Source organism: Aulonocara stuartgranti (genome assembly GCF_965226115.1).
Source record: "Aulonocara stuartgranti genome assembly, chromosome: 20".
NCBI classification, from domain to species: domain Eukaryota; kingdom Metazoa; phylum Chordata; class Actinopteri; order Cichliformes; family Cichlidae; genus Aulonocara; species Aulonocara stuartgranti.
In genome coordinates this window covers 1,797,386-1,817,111 of record NC_138956.1, presented here as the reverse complement: position 1 = coordinate 1,817,111, position 19,726 = coordinate 1,797,386, and the positions used below count along the sequence as shown (strand labels likewise).

General features: G+C 39.7%; 1 protein-coding gene across 2 annotated transcripts in view; it reads right to left on the bottom strand.

The window, feature by feature from the left end:
- Positions 1-638: 638 nt before the first annotated feature.
- Positions 639-19,726, bottom strand: part of LOC309696275 (chemokine-like protein TAFA-2) — a 94,669-nt gene continuing 75,581 nt past the window's right edge. For both annotated transcript variants that reach the window (XM_082517435.1, XM_082517436.1), the window contains exons 3-5: positions 14,924-15,073; positions 6,463-6,587; positions 639-1,514 (exon numbers count right to left, since the gene is read on the bottom strand). In XM_082517435.1, the coding sequence (XP_082373561.1) occupies positions 1,503-1,514; positions 6,463-6,587; positions 14,924-15,073 (287 nt within the window). In that variant the 3' untranslated portion in view covers positions 639-1,502. The remainder of the gene's footprint in view (positions 1,515-6,462; positions 6,588-14,923; positions 15,074-19,726) is intronic.

The following is a 19,726-nucleotide window of genomic DNA, read 5'->3' as shown; positions in this document are numbered from 1 at the left end:
AATTTCACAAAATGCCAAATAACAGAGCCACAAAATCTCAGCACTGAATTTTGTTTATGAGCACAGTTTGTTTTTTGCAGTCCGGGCTCATATGCGCTGCATACAAATATCCTTTTTCATTCCTCGCCTGCCTAAAATTTCTGCGGTAAAAACACAGCTAAATACAGAGATTTTGTGTAGACCTGATGAATAAGTTGTCAGTTACAGATCACAGATGACGCCTGCGGAGAGGAGCAGTTCTGTATTTGTTGCTCCTCTTTTCTTTTTTAGCTTTGACAAAACAATTGTTAATATAAGAAGCTGTTTGTTTGCTCCAGGAAATAAACACGATGAAAATTAATGCATTATGTGAACAGCAAAGTAATTACCAGTTATTGATGATATCTCTTCAAGCCAACTCAATTAACACCAGCAGTTACAAAGCCACGGTTTTGCGTTTCCTGTTATTTCAGGGGGAGCTAACTTCATGCTGATGTTATCAGCACTGCTAGCAGGTCCGTGCAGCCATTGAGAAACAATTCAGAGCTTTGGTATTGTGAGCTGTATTGTGAGGGTCCTGACAAGAAGCACTTGAATAATCTTCCCCCTGAGGGCTGAAGCAAACGACTGAGATTTCTCTTTTCTTTTGAAAGGTTTTATTCATTTAATATAATACTGACACATGTACTCAATAGCGGTTAACAGGCGTTTAAAAACACAGATATTAAAACCATTAGAGCATCGATTTATTTTTAGCCCCTTTGATTCCATGGACTGCTTTTTTTTTTCTTTTGTTTAAACACGTTTACATTTTTCAATATACCGTAACATCTACTTGGTATTAGTCTAACCTCACCCCTGAAAGGATTTTGTCCTCTGTCAAAAAACAAAAGCAAAGAGAAGACTGACAAACTGTCTCTGCATTTTAAAAAATGGCATGTGTGGTAAGCAACAAACTATTTAAGGTAAAATATTCGTATGGAGGTGAAATCTGAATAAAGAAGAGGTTCAGTTTCAGAAACATTTTGACAGCATCAAATGTGTCATGTGTGGCACAGTTAAATTTAAATGTGTCATCCAGACTACATGAGGCAAGCATTCTGGATCCACTCCCTCTTTTTAGCTAGTTTTGTAATACAGAATAGCTGTCTAGAGTCAAGTTTCTGCAATTCCCAGTATGCATATGGAACACAACTTAGCCATAGAAGAGAGATAAAGAATATAGTTTGTTGTAAAGATGTTTTTTTCATCATCTAATCAAGTGCCATTTAGGTTGGAGTTCACTTTGTTTTCAGAAGCAGTAAAGAATTGTGGGTGACTGAGTCTTTCGCAGTGAAGGCCCGAGGACACTCAGCTCTGCTTAAGATGGCGAGCAGTCATCGTTTTTTGAATATCCACAGGAAAAATCACTGGTTCCTCACTGATGTCCATCAGAGTCCATTTCCTTACGATTTTATAAGTCCGTTGTGCTGTGTAAGTACTTCCACCGCCGTTCTCTAACGCTCCTCTAGACATGGGCGGGACTATCGGGTCACCTGTAAAAGAAAGGGAAGAAGTGAGTCAAAGGTCACCATTTTAACAGAACCCAAAAAGTTTGAAAACAGCGTGAAACAGCAAAGAGAACAGAGAACAGAGCCAGCGCTGGTTTTACATGTCAGTGAAAGGCTTTAAATAATGCAGTGCTGGCTTCTATGTGGAAAAATACAGGAAGAGTCTCTTATTGGTGGAAAACATGACCAACACGGTTTCTGTCTCTTCTGGAACGTAAACAAGACAAGCTTGAATCGTGGCAGGCAGCCCTCAGCACTTGGCCCTCTGCCATGTCATTTCGTCTATTTGTCGAGACGGCTGCACTAATCACATGGCCTCCTTATCTCGGCGATCCATCTTCGCTTTTTCTTTGCTCATACGCTCACTTCTGGTTTATTTCAAGCTATTAGAAGACATTTTCTACCAGCCAGTGATCAAACAGGCACAAACTGCTGTATAACTGCCAGTGCCGGGCATATAATAGACCAGCTTCTCCAAGATGGTTCTTCTGTTTTCCTGCATGCCTTTCCCTCCTATTGAGTTTCCCAGTGGTTTCCCCTCTTAGCCCCAACACATGCTGTCTCTCTGTTATTTCCTCATGGGGCAGACACTCTTTTGTCTGACCTGGGTCCCAGCTAACAAAGTGTAAATACCAGCCATCACTAAGAGAGCTCAGAGCAGTGTTTCTTCCAAGCTGGCAATTGAAACTACTGCATCTACTCTTGATGGCTCCAGGCCACCCTTCCTGGGTTTGCTCCCATTGCCTTCAGGCGTCTACTCCTGTGCCGGATCAAAGAGTCTGCAGGTGTTTGTTGTCACGCCAGTTCACTATGCACGCACACCGCGGCATCTCTCTGCCTGCTATACTTGAAGGTGCAAAGTCAAAGTCCCTTTAGGTGTTCATCCAGTTGCCTGTTCAAATATGCCTGTAGGTTGCAGTTTCTGTGCCCAATTAAAGGGCGGATTTAGATAGTTAGATCTCAATTTAGAAAGCACACAAGAAGTGCTAGGGTGTCATTTCTACAAGCCTTTTTAGACCCACGAGTGCCTTTTTTGTACTTAGTCCAAAGATTTAGCTGCCTACCGTAGTCGCATGGCCACAAGGCAGATGTCTCCTTCAGCGGTACATTTATTTACATTTGACACAAGTCATAGAAGCTGTGTAACATGTGATTTAGTTTGTGTGCGAATTGAACAAAATCAACTTCAAATCAAACTGAAACAAATTTAATTAAAATATTCTGTTTTTTCTTTCATTAATGTCTCCTTGTACATAACAAAACCAACAGTCGGGTGTTACAAGGCAGTGTCACCCACACTTGGGACAGACAGAAAAGCAAAAGCTTACATTTTCTGAATTATATTACAAGGTAAAAGTCTTCTTTCGTTTCTAAGGTTATTATTTTTAAACACAAATAACCATTGTTAAGGTTACTTCCGTCAAGGAGGTTATATTTGTGTGTTTGTGTGTGTACTGTGTGGGTGCCATTCTGTCTGCAAACACAATTGTCTGAAAAGTTTTGAATGAAATCTAATAAAAATTTGTAGGGGAGTAGAGTGGGGTCATGTTAACAATCAATTTAAATTCGGCTTACATCGACCAAGGTCTTCAAGGTCAGCTCAATGATTTATAGGTCAAAAACTGACGAAAGCCGTATAACCTAGAAGCTATTATATAAATATTTAAACTATTACTTTTCTATAACTTTCTTTTAGCGTTCGTGGCTCAAGAGTTGGGAGTTCGCCTTGTAATCGGAAGGTTGCCGGTTTGAGCCCCGGCTTGGACAGTCTCGGTCGTTGTGTCCTTGGGCAAGACACTTCACCCGTTGCCTACTGGTGGTGGTCAGAGGGCCCGGTGGCGCCAGTGTCCGGCAGCCTCGCCTCTGTCAGTGCGCCCCAGGGTGGCTGTGGCTACAATGTAGCTGCCATCACCAGTGTGTGAATGTGTGTGTGAATGGGTGGATGACAGGTTGTGTAAAGCGCTTTGGGGTCCTTAGGGACTAGAAAAGCGCTATATAAATACAGGCCATTTACCACTTTATGGTAAATATCTTGTTCGTAATATTGTTATACAGAGCTACTAAAAAATATGCTTGTTTGCACTGACAACATATGCAGGAAATGAAATACGGGGTTTATAAATATCACATTACTCTGCCTCTAACTCAAGGTCGCATAAGGTCAAACTTTCATAAAATATATTTTATTTTTAAAACTGTGATTAAAATTCTTCTGCCTTTGTTCATTGTATTACATTACAGATGCATCCAAATATAATTTTACATTTCAAATCTGCCTTTCTTCCAAGTTGACCCCCAAGATGTGTTATATCTTTAAATAAAGTATTGTCAAGATAATGAGCTGCCTAGTGAGTCAGATTTATCCTGCACAATATTCTTTTATATAATAAGTTCAAGTTATCCATGTCCAATTATTTACAAATCAATACCTATTATCAATTACCTACTCCCACATAATGTTCGTGTATTCAGAGTAAACATCTGATTTTTGCTTCACTGCAAACTTCCTGAAGAACTTTTTAAAAATAACAAAGAAAAGAAAACAAATATATACAAAATACAAAGTAAATACTGCCCTTGCTTAAATATAAGTTAGCATGCAAGCTTTAGTTAGCTTGCAGACAGTTAACGTACCATTACTAATATTTATGTTACAGTTTTGTTTTGTGACATCTTGACTGCCACACTTCAGGGATTTACAGTTTTTTTTCCATTCTGGTCACTTATCAAAGTTTAAAGTGACTGAATGTCTTTTTTAAAGAACACCACATCTACTCGGTATGATGTACACTCACTGCAGTATATAGGTAGGTAAACCCTATACTCCTTACTAAATTGTTGTCCTTGTTTGTTCACGATTGCACGAGCAGTTACACAAAGACGAACACACCTTCCTTGCTTTCTATGGCAGCTCTGCAGCTTGGAGACTGAGCCATGCGCATGTATTCATACATATGATATTATTTGGCATTGATCTAGCTGTCTTCTCACCCCTCCTCCTCTCCTCCCTCTTCCCTCCTTCGCTCCTCCTTCCCCCTGTCTCCAGGTAGGAGGAATGACAGAGAGTGCCAAATCCTGTTGTGTGTTCTTACCTTCTGCTGTCTGCTGACCGTTATGCTTGTTTTTTTCCCCAAGTGTTTTCGTTATTCGTTTATCTACCCATCACCTCTGCCTTTCTTTTCACTCTCCACTGATTTTTTTCTCTTTCATCCATCTCCTCCTGCCTCTTTTTTCCTTTCTCCATATCCCCCTGCCTCTCTCTCTCTCTCCCTCTCATACACACTCTATCGTCAATTTCAATTTACGAGCAGGTCTTAATGGGACCATAAGAGAACGTTCGATGCTATTGATCTGGATGCCTGCGAATCTTGACCTCAGCGTACGACACGAGAGGAGAAAAAAAATCACTCTTCATCATCAAGCGAACACATCAGCTAACGCTCTCAAATAGTGCAGATGCGCACACACACACACACACACACACACACACACACACACACACACACACACACACACACACACACACAGATCATTGATCATTGATCAAAGACCTGAATGCAAGAGACAGCAAATATTTGTGCTCCTTAAAACTACAACAGAGTCACTGATGAAGCAGTGCCTGCCTGAAACTGGTTTACTTTAATTATAAATGTCCACTTTGGAGCTGGATTGGTCAGCAACATTCACACATTCACACATCTAACTGTCTTCAAATAGCATCAAACCTCATGTGCTGCTTTATCCAATCAAACCAGACGACTCTTCTTTCTATTTGTATCATTGTCTGACATAACTGAGCGAGGAAACATCAGTTACACTTATAAGAGCAGTACAACACAAATCTGTGCTTAAGATAAGAACTGAAAATGATATCAGGGAAAAAAGGTAAAAGTAAGGAGGGGCTGTTAAGGGGAAAAAAGGTCTTCAGGGGGCACGAGCCACTTAGCTAGGTGAGAGGTGAGCAGAGGAAGCAGTGCCAAAAGAATTCTTAACCATCACTGTTCACTTTCTGGGAAGGCGTGAGAAGAACATGTGTGCCTTAAGCGCTTCTCACCACTCACTTTTTTCCCCCCAACCACGGAGATGCACGCATCTCTCCTCTCTGACCACGCCTTCAATCAATTATTTAGGCAGAAAACAAAGGTCTGCACCGAGCCATGAATAATGGAAGGTGAGAAGGCAGAGAGAAGGATGGAGGTTAGAAACAGAGGCGTACAGTGACAAGAGGTGAGTCTCGCACAAATTTTTCTCCTCTGACAGACAGCTAAGAGCCTGCTCAGGTCAAGCCACTGAAGAGAAGCCAACAGGTGCAGACGTAGGCTGAGCAGGAAGATATATAGCGTGCATTCACACCTTTTCACACGCACACAAAGACACAGACAGACTGCCAGTACATGAAACTTAACAGGGGGGAAGAATGTGCACATGCACACACTGCACAAACCGTGCTGTGGAAGAATGAGAGCATAAAAAATTTTTCCAGGGCATTTACCACTCCAGTGTATCAAATGTGGCGAGTTCTTTTTGCATCGAGTCAGATGGCATGCCAGTCAGACGCAGGGAAGCAGGGCAAGTGAGAGTGAAGGGAATTGTGATATTCATATTCAGGGTGCGTGTGTGTTTTATTTGCCTTGTTCTTGTTGGGCTTATTTTTCTTCAGAGAATGTTTGATGTTGGAGCCAAGATGAGTCCAGAGGAAAAGTAAAGAGAGAGAAACTGGGTAAAAAAAAAAGTGATATTGGGTGAAAGGAGAAAGAAGACGGGACGGAGACAAATAAGAGAGAAAAGCAGGGAGAAGAGAAGGATATAGTCTAACGTGATAGAGGTGAAAATGGATCACTCTGTGGTTGGTCTGGCTAGGTGTGTGCATGCATGTATGTGTTGAATGGATGGCACGGCAGGGAGAGAGGACGCGTAAAGTGTGCACACAAACCTTTGTGGTCTTGACTTTGTTGCCTGTGCTGCAGCTCCATCCTGTCAGATCTGGGAGCACCTTGCACTCCTCACCTTCCATGCATGGCTGCATCTGACACCACCACTTCTGAGCTACAATGGAGGCTACAAGAAGAAGAGACAGAGTTAATTTTAACTTTGATGAAGATGCAAGTGCAATCATGTCTTTTCATGTGTTTCCAAGACTTGTGTGCGTGTGTGAATTTTGACACCAAAATTTCACATGAACAAAGAGCCTCCAGAAAATAAATGTGGGTTTCTATCCGGTACAGTTATAATAACACGACTTTGGTGCTTTGAGATAAACAGTTGAAAGCACTAATTCTCAAATCAGCGCCCATTGAAGCACCATACAGAACAAGCCACAGCGAGATTATGCAATCAAAAGAGCGCCAGTCAAACCTCAACAAACAAAAACCAATGTGGAAAACATGATATGGAAAATATAAAATTATATTTCAGCTTGTTTCATTTATTAATTCTGCAAAGGCCTCTCATCGCTCGACTCAGATCTAGATGCTTTTTGCGACCACATCGTCCCAGTTCACTGAAAAACTGGTGTGGATGTTTAAATTACTCAATTCATGTAAGTCATTATCAGTGATGGGAAGTAAGTAACGCCGTTAGTAACGGCGAGTAATCTAACTAATTACTATTCCTATCGTTACAACGCCATTACAGTTACTAACAGTTACTAACAAGGAAACGCGGTCCGTTACTATTTTTCAACAAACAGATGGTTGAAGCTGTGTTCAGCTCACAGCACCTTATATCAGCTGCACGGAAGTAGCTGTAAGTAATCTGGACGCTACAGCTTTAAGCAGCTGCGCGCTCCCGCGGACGGTGATCACCATCACTGTCTAGCACAACACCTGGAGCTCAGGGGGCAAACGTTTCAAGTGGGTGGGGGGGTCAGCTTCACTCTGCTCAATCACATGAGTGCTGCTGTTTGACTGAGGAAGAATAAAGTATATTTATTATTATATTTATTAAGTATGTTTATATTTAGATGTTTTATATCGGGATATGAGATTTTGGTCATATCGCACAGCCCTAACGGAAGGAGCTGTAAGTAATCTGGGCGCTACAGCGTTTAGCAGCTGCGCTCCCCCAGGCAGCAATCACTTTTTGGCACAACACCTGGAGCTAAGGGGGCAAAACAATGATATGAGTGCTGCTGGTTGACTGAGGAAGAATAAAGTAGTCGTGGTAAGCCAATCACATGACCACTTAAAGACAAAGCAACAAGGTGACATATACCAGTTTATAAATTGTGTTGATGGGCCAGTAAAACCAGAGTCATGATAAACAAGATATATGCCTGTTTATTCCTCAATAGTTTCCTCACTTTTACTGTCTAAGGACAGCGCAGCGAGACCTCTCTGCTTATGAGCAAAAAACAAAACAAAAAACAGAGGACGTTTTAGGAGTGATGGCGAGAGAGAGAGAGAGCGAGCGAGAGACAGCAGAAAAAGAGAGAGCGAGTTTTGAGACGTGAGAGATTTGTGACGTTTAGCGTGTTTGCAGTGTGTAGTTAATGTGTTGTCTTGTGTAGTTAGTGTGTAGTGTTGTGGATAGTTTTGTGTTGAGGCGACTGCTGTCTCCAGGTAGAAACAGCAGTGATACACCTGCTGCTGTCAGAGCTGCAGGTATCAGGCTGTGATGTTTCCTTTATAGTGGACAGAAATGATGTTTTTGCAGTGGCACAAATAATTTGTGGCATCTTATTGAAGAACAGCTGATTGTTCTGTAAATAGTTTGAAATGGTTATTTAAAAAATCAAGGTAAAAGGTAAATGGATGCAAATAACTTTGTTGTTTGCAAAACTTGTGCATAGGATTTTAAGATTGACAATTTATATTTGCATTTAACATTATGAAATATGATTCATTAAACATGTTTGTGGTTGTTACAGTAAAAATATCACTTTTTCTCCTCGGATTTAGTTTTTTTTGTCTGATTTTAGATCAATTGTGTTAATACAGTCTGTAAAAAATGAAAACATGACTGTAGATTCAGACACGTGAGGTTGTGCTGAAAACGATGAGACCAAACAAGTAAACAGTTTTTAAAGGTGAGATGTGGAGGAAACATCAAAAGTAGTTAAAAATGGACAATTATACCCTGGACCCCAGAGGGTTAAACTTTTTTTTTAAAGTAACGCAATAGTTCCTTTTCAAGTAATTAATTACTTTTAGAATATTGTAACTCAGCTACTAACTCAGTTACTTTTTTGAAGAAGTAACTAGTAACTATAATTAACTTCTTTTTCAAAGTAAATTGCCCAACACTGGTCATTATTAATTAATTTGAAAAGTCTGCCTCTATTGCACTTTGCTGCATTTTGCCTCAACACACCAACAATAAATGATTCATGAATCTGAAAACAAAGCAAGCTGCAGACCATTGTGAGCCTCAGAGCATCGCTGTTAAAACATCTCTTATGTAGTAGAACATTCTTTGTTCACTCAACCACAATCAGGCGGCATCAAAGGCTGTTTTCTGTTTTTTTAAAGTTAATCTGTCATGTGGTTGACCACACAGATCCTCACATCTACTAGATATACAAATGAGGACAGATCTATTAGCCACCCTAGAAAATTAAAGTTGTTTTTTTTCCAAGAGCAAGGGATTTTCACTATATAATTTCTAAACATTATAGCATTTAGAATAAATAACCATTAAAAAAAAACCTCTAAAAATAGCAACTTTAGAATTTACAGGGTTTGCAAAGGTGTGCAAGGTTGCTCTGAAGTATTGCAGAAAAAGCAAAAAAGACCATGGTCAATATTATTACCACCCTGACACAATATTATTACCACCCACCACAGCACAAACCCCTGCTGTACAATGATGTGCTTTAACTTTGTGATGCTCAAAGCTTGTAAAATCAAGTTAAAATTGAAGATTATGTTCTATTTAAGAACTTCAGCCAGAGCTGTCACTTGATAAGGCATCATGGCAATAACTAAATAAATCAGTTTAGACTTAGAAAAATAATTGTTGGTGTTCACAAAGCAGGACATGGATATATAAATCTATTACAGTGTTTCCAAGTGTCAAAAACTGGATTCGGAAGTATCATCAAGAAATTCAAAGAGAGGCACACAGCACAGAACAAGCCTGGCAGAGGTAAGAAGTGAAAGATTTCACACAATCTGGAAAGAAAACTAGTGAGAGACATCGGAAGGCACCAGAAAAACTGCCAAGACACTCGTGAATGACTTAATTAGGAATATGAGTCTCAAAGAAGAAATATGGTATCTAAGCAGATTCTTACTCTGGATGGCATTACCTTGGCCTCCAGTAACACTGTGAGGAACCTTGGAGTCATTTTTGACCAGGACATGTCCTTCAATGCACATATTAAACAAATATGTAAGACTGCATTCTTCCATTTGCGCAACATCTCTAAAATTAGAAATATCCTGTCTCAGAGTGACGCTGAAAAACTAGTTCATGCATTTATTACTTCCAGGCTGGACGACTGTAATTCATTATTATCAGGAAGTCCTAAAAACTCCCTGAAAAGCCTTCAGCTGATCCAAAATGCTGCAGCAAGAGTCCTGACAGGGACTAGAAAGAGAGAGCAGATTTCTCCTGTTTTGGCTTCCTGTTAAATCCAGAATTCATACAAGGTCTTAAATAATCAGGCCCCATCTTATCTTAATGACCTTGTAGTACCATATCACCCTATTAGAGCACTTCGCTCTTGCTCTGCAGGCCTACTTGTTGTTCCTAGAGTATTTAAAAGTAGAATGGGAGGCAGAGCCTTCAGTTTTCAGGCCCCTCTTCTGTGGAACCAGCTTCCAGTTTGGATTCAGGAGACAGACACTATCTCTACTTTCAAGATTAGGCTTCAAACTTTCCTTTTTGCTAAAGCATATAGTTAGGGCTGGACCAGGTGACCCTGAATCCTCCCTTAGTGATGCTGCAATAGACGTAGGCTGCCGGGGATTCCCATGATGCATTGAGTTTTTCCTTTCCAGTCACCTTTCTCACTCACTATGTGTTAACAGACCTCTCTGCATTGATTCATATCTGTTATTAACCTCTGTCTCTCTTCCACAGCATGTCTTTTATCCTGTCTTCCTTCTCTCACCCCAACCGGTCGCAGCAGATGGCCGCCCCTCCCTGAGCCTGGTTCTGCTGGAGGTTTCTTCCTGTTAAAAGGGAGTTTTTCCTTCCCACTGTTGCCAAAGTGCTGCTCATAGGGGGTCATATGATGGTTGGGTTTTTCTCTGTATCCATGAAGCGCCTTGAGGCGACTTTTGTTGTGATTTGGCGATATATAAATAAAATTGAATTGAATTGAATCACTAGAACTCTGCACAGGAATGGAGTGTGAGGCTGCAAAAAATCACTTCTGTAGAAGAGACACCTTCACGCCACACTGAAGTATACTAAGGACAACTTGGAGAAAGATTATGCATACTCAAGTGTCCTTTGATTAGATGACATGAAACTAGAGCTCTCTGACTACAGTGAAACACGGTGGTGGGAGTATTATGGTGGATGGAATCAGGAAGAAAAAAAGAGATGTGAATATATTGAAAGAAAACTTCAAACAATCGCTCTTTCTTCCAATATGACATTGACCCAAAACACAAGTCGCTTCTGGTAAAAAACTACCTGCACAAAGCTCTGACTGATCCCACTGAAAATCTGTGCGGTGAACTGAACATCAGGGTCCATGCCAGACCACCAAAGATCAAATCTGGAGGAGCTTGAGAGATTTGCAGAGAAGAATTGGCTGGGATTGCTCAGGAGATGTATGTAAGACTTTCTGAAAACTGCAACAGCAAGCGACAGCAGGCTGTTCTCTATAAAAAAGGATACATAAATGATGTGCTAATAATTCTGACCCTGGTAGTTTTTGGCTTTTGGAAAGTAAATTTGTTTCTGTGTGCAAAGTGAAATAACGCCTGGATCCAAAATACAAACTAAGATGTTTGGAAAAGCTGTGTTAAAAATGTCTTCCTCTGTTTAACAGTAATTAGGAAATAATTCATTTTCCTGGAGGGGCTAATGATTTGGTGATGTTATGCAAGACAACATCACCATCGTTCTTTAAAACCGATTTTGCAAGTGCAGCATTTTTTTCAACATTTTACACAGTTTTGAACAAATAAAAACTCACGAGATAATTAGTGAGATGCTGTTAACGACAACTGATCCCATTAACCTTCAGGCTAATGTGAAATAAAACTTTTAGCAATAGAAAAAAGATTTTTAAAATGCTGATAGTTACCCGAGGCATGGGTTTCATGGGCAAAGGAATCATGTGAATTTAATTAGCCACAACCAGCTGAGATTGTTGAGATTCTTCAGGTTAAAAACAAATAATGAAACACCATCAGAAAATATAACACATATCAGAAACAAAACATGATTAAATGTCAAAGGAAAAAACAGCTGACTGACTGGATGTGTGAATACATAAAAGCTGTTGTCATGAATCCTTTTTCTTTAACTGTCACTCTAAAGACTCTAAAGACTGTCATCATTGTTAAAGAACTCTGAGAGTTAATATGAGTATTTTGTTTAGCAGGACAAAAATAACTCAATTAAATACAAAATCCAGTTTTTCATGATTGAATTTATTGGCCAAACCTACCTGTTGTTAAATCATGAATTAACTGTTTTTTGCCGTTGACCAGGCCAGGCCTTTTGAAAGAATAGAACCAGTTTGACACAGTGAAACAGAAGAGCTCAAAAAGAAACACAATGTGCCACACACTAATGAAACAGCTGACACACATGTATCAGTCTAAAAAGAGTTACAAAACCATTTTTAAGGCTTTGTGACTCCAGCAAACGAGACTCATTATCCACAAATGGAGAAAACTTGAAACAGTAGTGAATCTTCTCAGGAGGGTCTAGCCTACCAAAAAAAAAATCCAAGAGCCTGCTGGGAACTGATCTAGGAGGTCACAAAAGAAATCAGAACAGAATCTAAAGAACTGCAGGGCTCATTTACCGCAGTTCAGGTCAGTGTCCATGACTCAACAATAGGAAAGAGACAGGGAGAAACTGGTAACCATGGAAGCAAAAATCTGCTGATCCAGAAGAACACAAAAGCTTATCTCACATTTGCTACAAAACATTCTGACCATTAAAAATGAAAAGAAACCCAGCATTTCATAAAAAGAACATCATACCAACAGTCAAACACGGTGGTGGTAGTGTGATGGTCTAAGGCTGTTTGGCTGATTCAGGACCTGGGTGTACGTACAGTGGAGTTCTGCTCTCTACCAAAAATCCTGCCCATCCATCATTTCATGCCCTGAAGCTCAAACTCACTTGGTTTATGGAGCAAGACAACGATCTGAAACACACAGCAAGTCTACCTTTGAACAATTCAGTAATAAAAACAAAATGAAGGTTTTTCTGCAAAAATTCTGCTAAGAAGAGTGGGCCACAGTTCCTTATTGCTGTTTATCCCAAACAGGTTTCAGTTCTTTCTGCCAAGTGAAGCACAACTAGTTGTCAGGTTTAGGGTGTAATGACTTTTTCCCTTAAACTCAAAGATTAAAAACGGTGCTTTGTATTTACTCAGGTTCAGGTTTAATATTCAAATTTGTTTGATGATCTGAAACAATTAAGTGTGATAAATATGCAAAAAAATAAATAAAATAAAATAAGAAAGGATAGGGGTAAATAGTTTTTTCACGGTACTGTATATCTGTGGTGCCATAAGTAAGTAAGATGTACTCCACCATTCCAGCCCTTCATCTTACTGTGCCATGTTGTATTGTATCTTTCATCATGTTTGAGCGCTCACCCGAAACCCAGAAACAACTGAGAAATGGAGACTGGGTCAGTTATTTCATCAAGTGCCACCCTGCGAGGCTGGAGGGCCTGCTGGATACTGATGTTGTAAACACAGAGGCATTAGTGGATGACGGGTTTCCAGGCATACGGGAATATTTTATAGCTTCGAATGTTCATCACTAAACACTAATCTCATTTATGGGTAAAATGCCCAAATACATTTGTGTCTAAAAAATCAACTTCTCATTTGCAGTGAACAAAAGAGCTTCGTAAAGATAATACTTCCTGCAGATTAATATCTTTTGCTATCAAGATTCTTGTTGGGAGTCCTCTGATGTTTACATAACGCTGACTACTGATAAATTCGGTGTAATAACAAAAACACAAGATTTCCTCTTCATGGTGCATTTTTCCTGAGCTGCTTCATTATAATCCATTTTAGAATTTGTCCAACCCCATCTCCTACAAATTAAGTTTCTTCACAGTTAAATTGTTAAATTTAGCTGCAAGATAATCACTTGCTGGATTACCTTTGGAAATTAAGCAGCACATTTATGAAATATATCGGAGTCAGCAGGAGGTGGTTGGGTTTGATTGTGGATGTGCCGAATATGTATGCTCATATCTCACACCAAGACTGGGGTTTGTGCAGCAGGAGCACCTAAAGTTAGGGAGCAGCGTGGACTTCTTTCTGTGATAAAACCCTAATATTTGTCCAAACTTTAGTTGATTGGTGTGAGTGCATACATAAATAATGCAAATAATGCATGCATAAATAGGTTGAATGAAAGCAGTTTAACATATGTCTGGTACATTCAGTATCAACATTACATTAATAGACAATAATTCAGGACCATGGCGCTGTAGTATAGTTGTGGAACAACACAAGATTCCATTTTTTATCTACTGCGATGAAGACGTTCCCTTTTCTGTCTGGAATAGTTCAGATTTTTGTTTCTTGCACCTTTAAGGTTTACCTGAGAAGCAAACATTTAATTACTTTTGAATTGATTGTGTTCAGAATATAACCCCACGCAATCCATCATATTCAGAATGTTTCTGAATTCATCACAAAAATATAACAGACAGAGGCAGTGTATGTAATAAATTAGTCTGCTGAAACAGCACAGAAAACAGGCAGTGGGAGAAAGGCTTCACTTTGCTTCCATGCATTTCTAGTCAGTATTCTGGCTACCAGTACACAGAAACGCTGCCAAGAGAATACTGATGGCTTCTATGCCTTGGCCCGTAAATCAGGGTTTACCTGGTCGTGTATCAATTCTTAGATTTTTCAGTTTACTGCAGCACACAGGGGGCTTGGTCATATGTAGCACCTGCATTGAACAAAGTCTCTTTCAAATAACCTCTTGCTAACTCTAGCATCTCTTCTCCTGATACTGACTGCTCCTCCGTGTGGCCTGACTGTCAGCACTCATCTTCATAAATGTGCTCATCTGCTAATGCAGTGTTCACTTTTTTCTTTCAGAGTCGATTAAAGCAATCTGAACTTTAGTGCTCTGCCTGAGATGCATGACAAAGAAAACATATGATGAGTTCAAATCCATACTAAGGCATTTTAGCCAACATTCAAAACAGGTGCACATCAGGCAGCGGCACTACGCAAGCGCACGCAAAAGATACCCGAACACCAATAAAGTGACACCTACCGTCGACGCAGGACGGCATGGCCCGAGTAGTGCCGGCGACCTGTCCAGGGAAGCAGGAACATTTGACAGTCTGAGATCTCTCCTCGATCTTGTTCTTGTTGCAGCAGCGATGGGCAGCAATCACCTCACACGTCCCCGCCTTCACATGCACTGAGAATGAAAAACAAAGATTTTGCTTTATGTTTGCTAACTTTAACGCATAAGCAACCATAGAAAAAGACAAGGAAATACAACTGGCCATCACAATTGGTCTGCCCTTCCCCTTAATGACCTCTTTGTAAATTATGTTGGGGAACAAGGACATCATTCTCTGACCCAGACAAACACAGACCATTACAAGATATTGAAAAAATATCAGCACTGAGAATACCTTCTTGGATCTCTGACCTTGTAGGACAAGTTAAGTATTTGATCCGTCCATCCATTTAAAAATTAAGCAAAACATATTTAAAGATGAGCCATAAAATATGCAGTTTATGCTTAGATTTATGACCATCTCTCTATCCATCTATCTATCTATTAAAATAGTAACTTAGGAAGGAATAATAATGAGTGTTTCTCCATATACTGTTTGGTTGCACTTCCAGTTTGCTGCAGTACTAATGAAGGGTACATTTGGAAAGTCCCTTCACATCTCCTGTAACTACCACTTTGTGTGCAAATTTCTATACACACATTTGAATCAGTCAGCCATGTGGTTAATTAACAAGTCAACCCCGAGCACAGAAGTCCCTTGAGTCAGCTAAGAGAGAGGGAACAAAGAAATCACTCCACATTTGAAGATTTGTGATGCCAACACATGGCCCTTTCATACCAGCCTTTCATCAAATACATGAAAATGTCAAGGACAAACAATGAGCCTTGTCAGGAGCACTGTGTGCAACTATGCAGTGCGACTGTTTGTGTGCAAGTTTGACAGCTTACACGCAATATGTAATTACAGTGAATCTGCTCATGTGTTCAGATGCGTTCGACTTTGTTTTTCACGTGTGCGTGATGTGCAGCAAATGCACATACATGTTCAGTCTTTCAGCTGTGAACTTCGGTGTGTGTGTGTGTGTTTTGGCTTTTCAAACAGTTGTTGCAAGTTGCAGTTATTTCCATTACAAAGAGTCAGCCCAGGGTGCAACAAAGGGTGCGCACTGCATGGCAATGAAAACTAAAGCAGAAAACAATGACTTTGTTTAAAGAGCATTTAAAAATGAGGCAAGTTGCAGTGAACGACCCAGTGAATATGTTAAGCAGGCTAACAAATATTTGAAAAGTTCTTAATTTGCTCTGTTGATGAGAAAAAGACAAAGCAGCAGTCCTGCAAAGCCCAGTCCAATTAATATCTCTGTGAAAAGCACTCTGTCTCTCTCCCATCTCTCTCTCATCTTTCTTTCAGATTTCTCTTTTTGTAGCACTAGGAGTTAGGCCAAAGGGTAAAGATAATTGTTGACTGATCTGTCCATCTGGCTGTCCATCAGTCCAACACTTTGATGTGCAAAACCAGCCACCGAACAGATTGCACTGATATTTCGATTCCTATAGAAGAAATATCTGCATGCATTTGGAGATTTTTCAAAAAAAAAAAAATTCTTCTGTAGAAATTAATTATAATTCAGTCTCAAGTCAAATATTAAACTACTGTAGTTACTGGTTGGAATGCTGAGTAACAGATGGACATTCAGGCACCTCGAAGGACAATTCGCTTGACCTTCCCTCTGTTGACTCACACAGTGTGCGCATAAGCCCACTGGGTCTTGGTGTATTTTGGGTATAACATGACCCCTCATCAGCAACCGACTTTGGATTGTGTTAGACTGCATGTAAGACAATTAATGGTGTGTTTGCTTTAAACCTTTTCTTCACAGTCTTGAGCAGTAACATTTCAGAGATTCTTTTTATTTAGTTTAAAATGCTGTATTTCCATTTACGCTTGCACATTTCACTAAATCGCTTCGACTGTTTCCCATTTTCCTTGCAAAATATAAAGAAATGAGGGTTGACAAAAGACATTTGCACAATGCAGTCAAGTTCTCCAGAACACAAATTATATGGACTTTCATGATGATGTGCATTCTCCTCATCAAATATGAACTATTTTATAATTATACATCCTAAAATGTTACATTATATATCCTATAACAACTGCATAATGTTCATAATCATTTCATCATCTTTCCTCACAGTTCCTTCCCCTAACTCAGAATACATGGAGTGTGTATAGATTGCACGTGGGCTTTAGAGCTTTCTTTGAATAACTCTTATTTTCCATTTTCCCTTCTCCTTCTTGTAGAACTAATTGTTTTTTCTTCTTCTTAGAAGCTTGACAGATACAAAGCCAAGGAAAATGAACACATACAGAGTAAACACCTTAACTGAACCCCCCACCGTCGCACACAACCCTTGGCCCATTTTTAGGCTCGGCACCTGCAGTAGTAATTGACTCAGCATTAGTAAGAGCAGCCGCACACAGAGCTCAGCAGGAGGGGAGTAAAAGGTGGTCGGGATGTGGATTCTACCGAAGGAATGTAAAGGTTCACTGGGTCTTGAACACACATATTAATGTTAATTAATTCAATTAATTTGGTTATTATTATAATTTGAGACACATGGTAAAATAAAGATTGACGTAAAACCTACGACAGAAGTGATTTTTTCTTTTTCTGGCAGGCCATTTCTTTATTTTCGTCATTCTTTGCCTTGTAGCTAAACTGCTGTGTTTTATGTGTTACTTTATTTGAGTCATGTTTTCATTAATGTTTTTATAGTTTTAAAATTACTGATTATTTATTGAACACACAGAAAGCGTCAAAGGTGAAAACATATGAAGTGACTCTCCCTGATCGAATAGTTTGGTTATTAGAACTGTTTTGATTGAAGTTATTTGTGGTTTAAACAGAAACGGTGGTAGTAACACTGCTGAAAAAAAGTTAAAGATCTTCTGGGAATAACTTGTTTATTTGACATAATTTTGAGGATGCTTTATTGTAAGTCCTGATTTCATATTTAATAACATGGGCAGCATTCGTCTTTATTTATCTCGCACTGTGAAATCCTAAAATAGGATTTTGATCCCAGTCACACAGGGCTTGAGACTGATTGGTGACCATCTGCCAACCGCCATTTAGAGGAGCAGCTGGTGAGTGATTGCTAGAGGTTGCTGGCAGTTGCTGTGAGATCAATTGCTAAACCACAGAAAAGCCACAAGGAAAAAGCAGTAATCCTGGAAGGTACTGACTCGTCTGCAAACAGTCGCTTACTAAACACCAAGTTCGGGAGGTAGAGTGGGTCGTCCAATCATTCTCAACTCCAGTCTGCATGGTGAAGTAGCCTGTTGCATGAATATGTGAGTAAACGAGGATTGTAATAAAAAGCACTTTGAGTGCTCAGTTGGAGTAGAAGAATAATATACGAGTACCAGTCTATTTAGCATAACTGAAACTTGGAGAAAGAATGATAATGTTGCCCTTCCAAGTAAAAGATTAAACTAATATTTTAAAAAGGCACCACATCTACTTTAAAAGCAAACAGTCACCGTGTTAGGTTTGTGTTGTACTTTTCATAGTTCCACTGCTGCTCAGAGAGTTCTGGGCAAGTGTTTGGAGACGGGTTTTTGTCTTTCCTGCAGCCTTCGGGCAACTGTGGCATTCTTCAAGTGACTAGTTGCAAGGAGGATCAATCACTTGCCAACTGCTTGGAGAATGTGCATTTTCCCTAGCCAAGGTGGGGCCTTACCTTATACTAAAACTTTTTGTTTCAATTCAGTTCAATTTAAATTCAAATTTATGTTAATAGCGACAAATCACAATAATTGTCACCTCAAGACCCTTTATATTGTAAGTTAAAGACTCTGCAATATTACAGAGAAACCCCAAACAATCATACAAACACCCAATGAGCAAGCACTTGGCGACAGTGGGAAGGAAAAACTCCTTCTTTACAGGAATAAACCTCCAGCAGAACCAGGCTAAGGGAGGGGCAGCAAAAAGACTTTTATGCTTCAGGAAAAAAGAATGTTTTAAGCCTAATCATAAAAGTAGAGCACTTCATTTTTTCTCTGTATGTATTATTGTAGGGTCTAAAGCACCTTGATGCAACTGTTGTTGCGATTTGGTGCTGTATAAATAAAACTGAATTGGATTGAATTGAATGGAGCCTGATTATTTAAAAAATTATTTAAAACCTTGCATGCAAGAAGAAGGACTTTAAATTAAATTCTGGATTTAACAGTGACTATCAACATATGCTGCTGAATACTTTTAAGGATTGTTTTAGGTAGTTGAATGTATTTGTTTCATAGCAGTCTGCTTTGCAGTAGAGAAAGAATGTGCATTTAATTAGCCGTTGTGGTTTGGTAATTCCCTTCAGTAGCCTGAGATATTGAACTTGGTGGGGTGTTTGGTTTGGGTGTTGAAAAGTAAAGTGGACAAAGACAGGAAGCATGCACTCCGTGTTTGCTTGGGACTCTTCTGTGGAGGACCACACACACAAATTTCTTTCAGTGCACACAGCTGCTGTTGATGGTGGATATGTTGTTGGCAGAACTGCTCTTTTTGGTTAGCTTGCTGCACTTGCAGGTTTTACAGTGTTGAGAACTTTTTTTCTCAAATAAAAAGAGGGCACACTTCATAGAACTGGATTTCATAGGGATTTAGTACTCGCATGTGGAAACAGCTCTGGAAAACCATATGTGGGTGGGGGTGGGGTGGGGGTCCTTAGCCCAGTAATACAACTGAAGGTGTCAACAGTTTGAGGCTGTGTTATGCCAAGATTTTAATAATTACCAGTTTGGCAGATATTGAGTCAGGCAGGGGG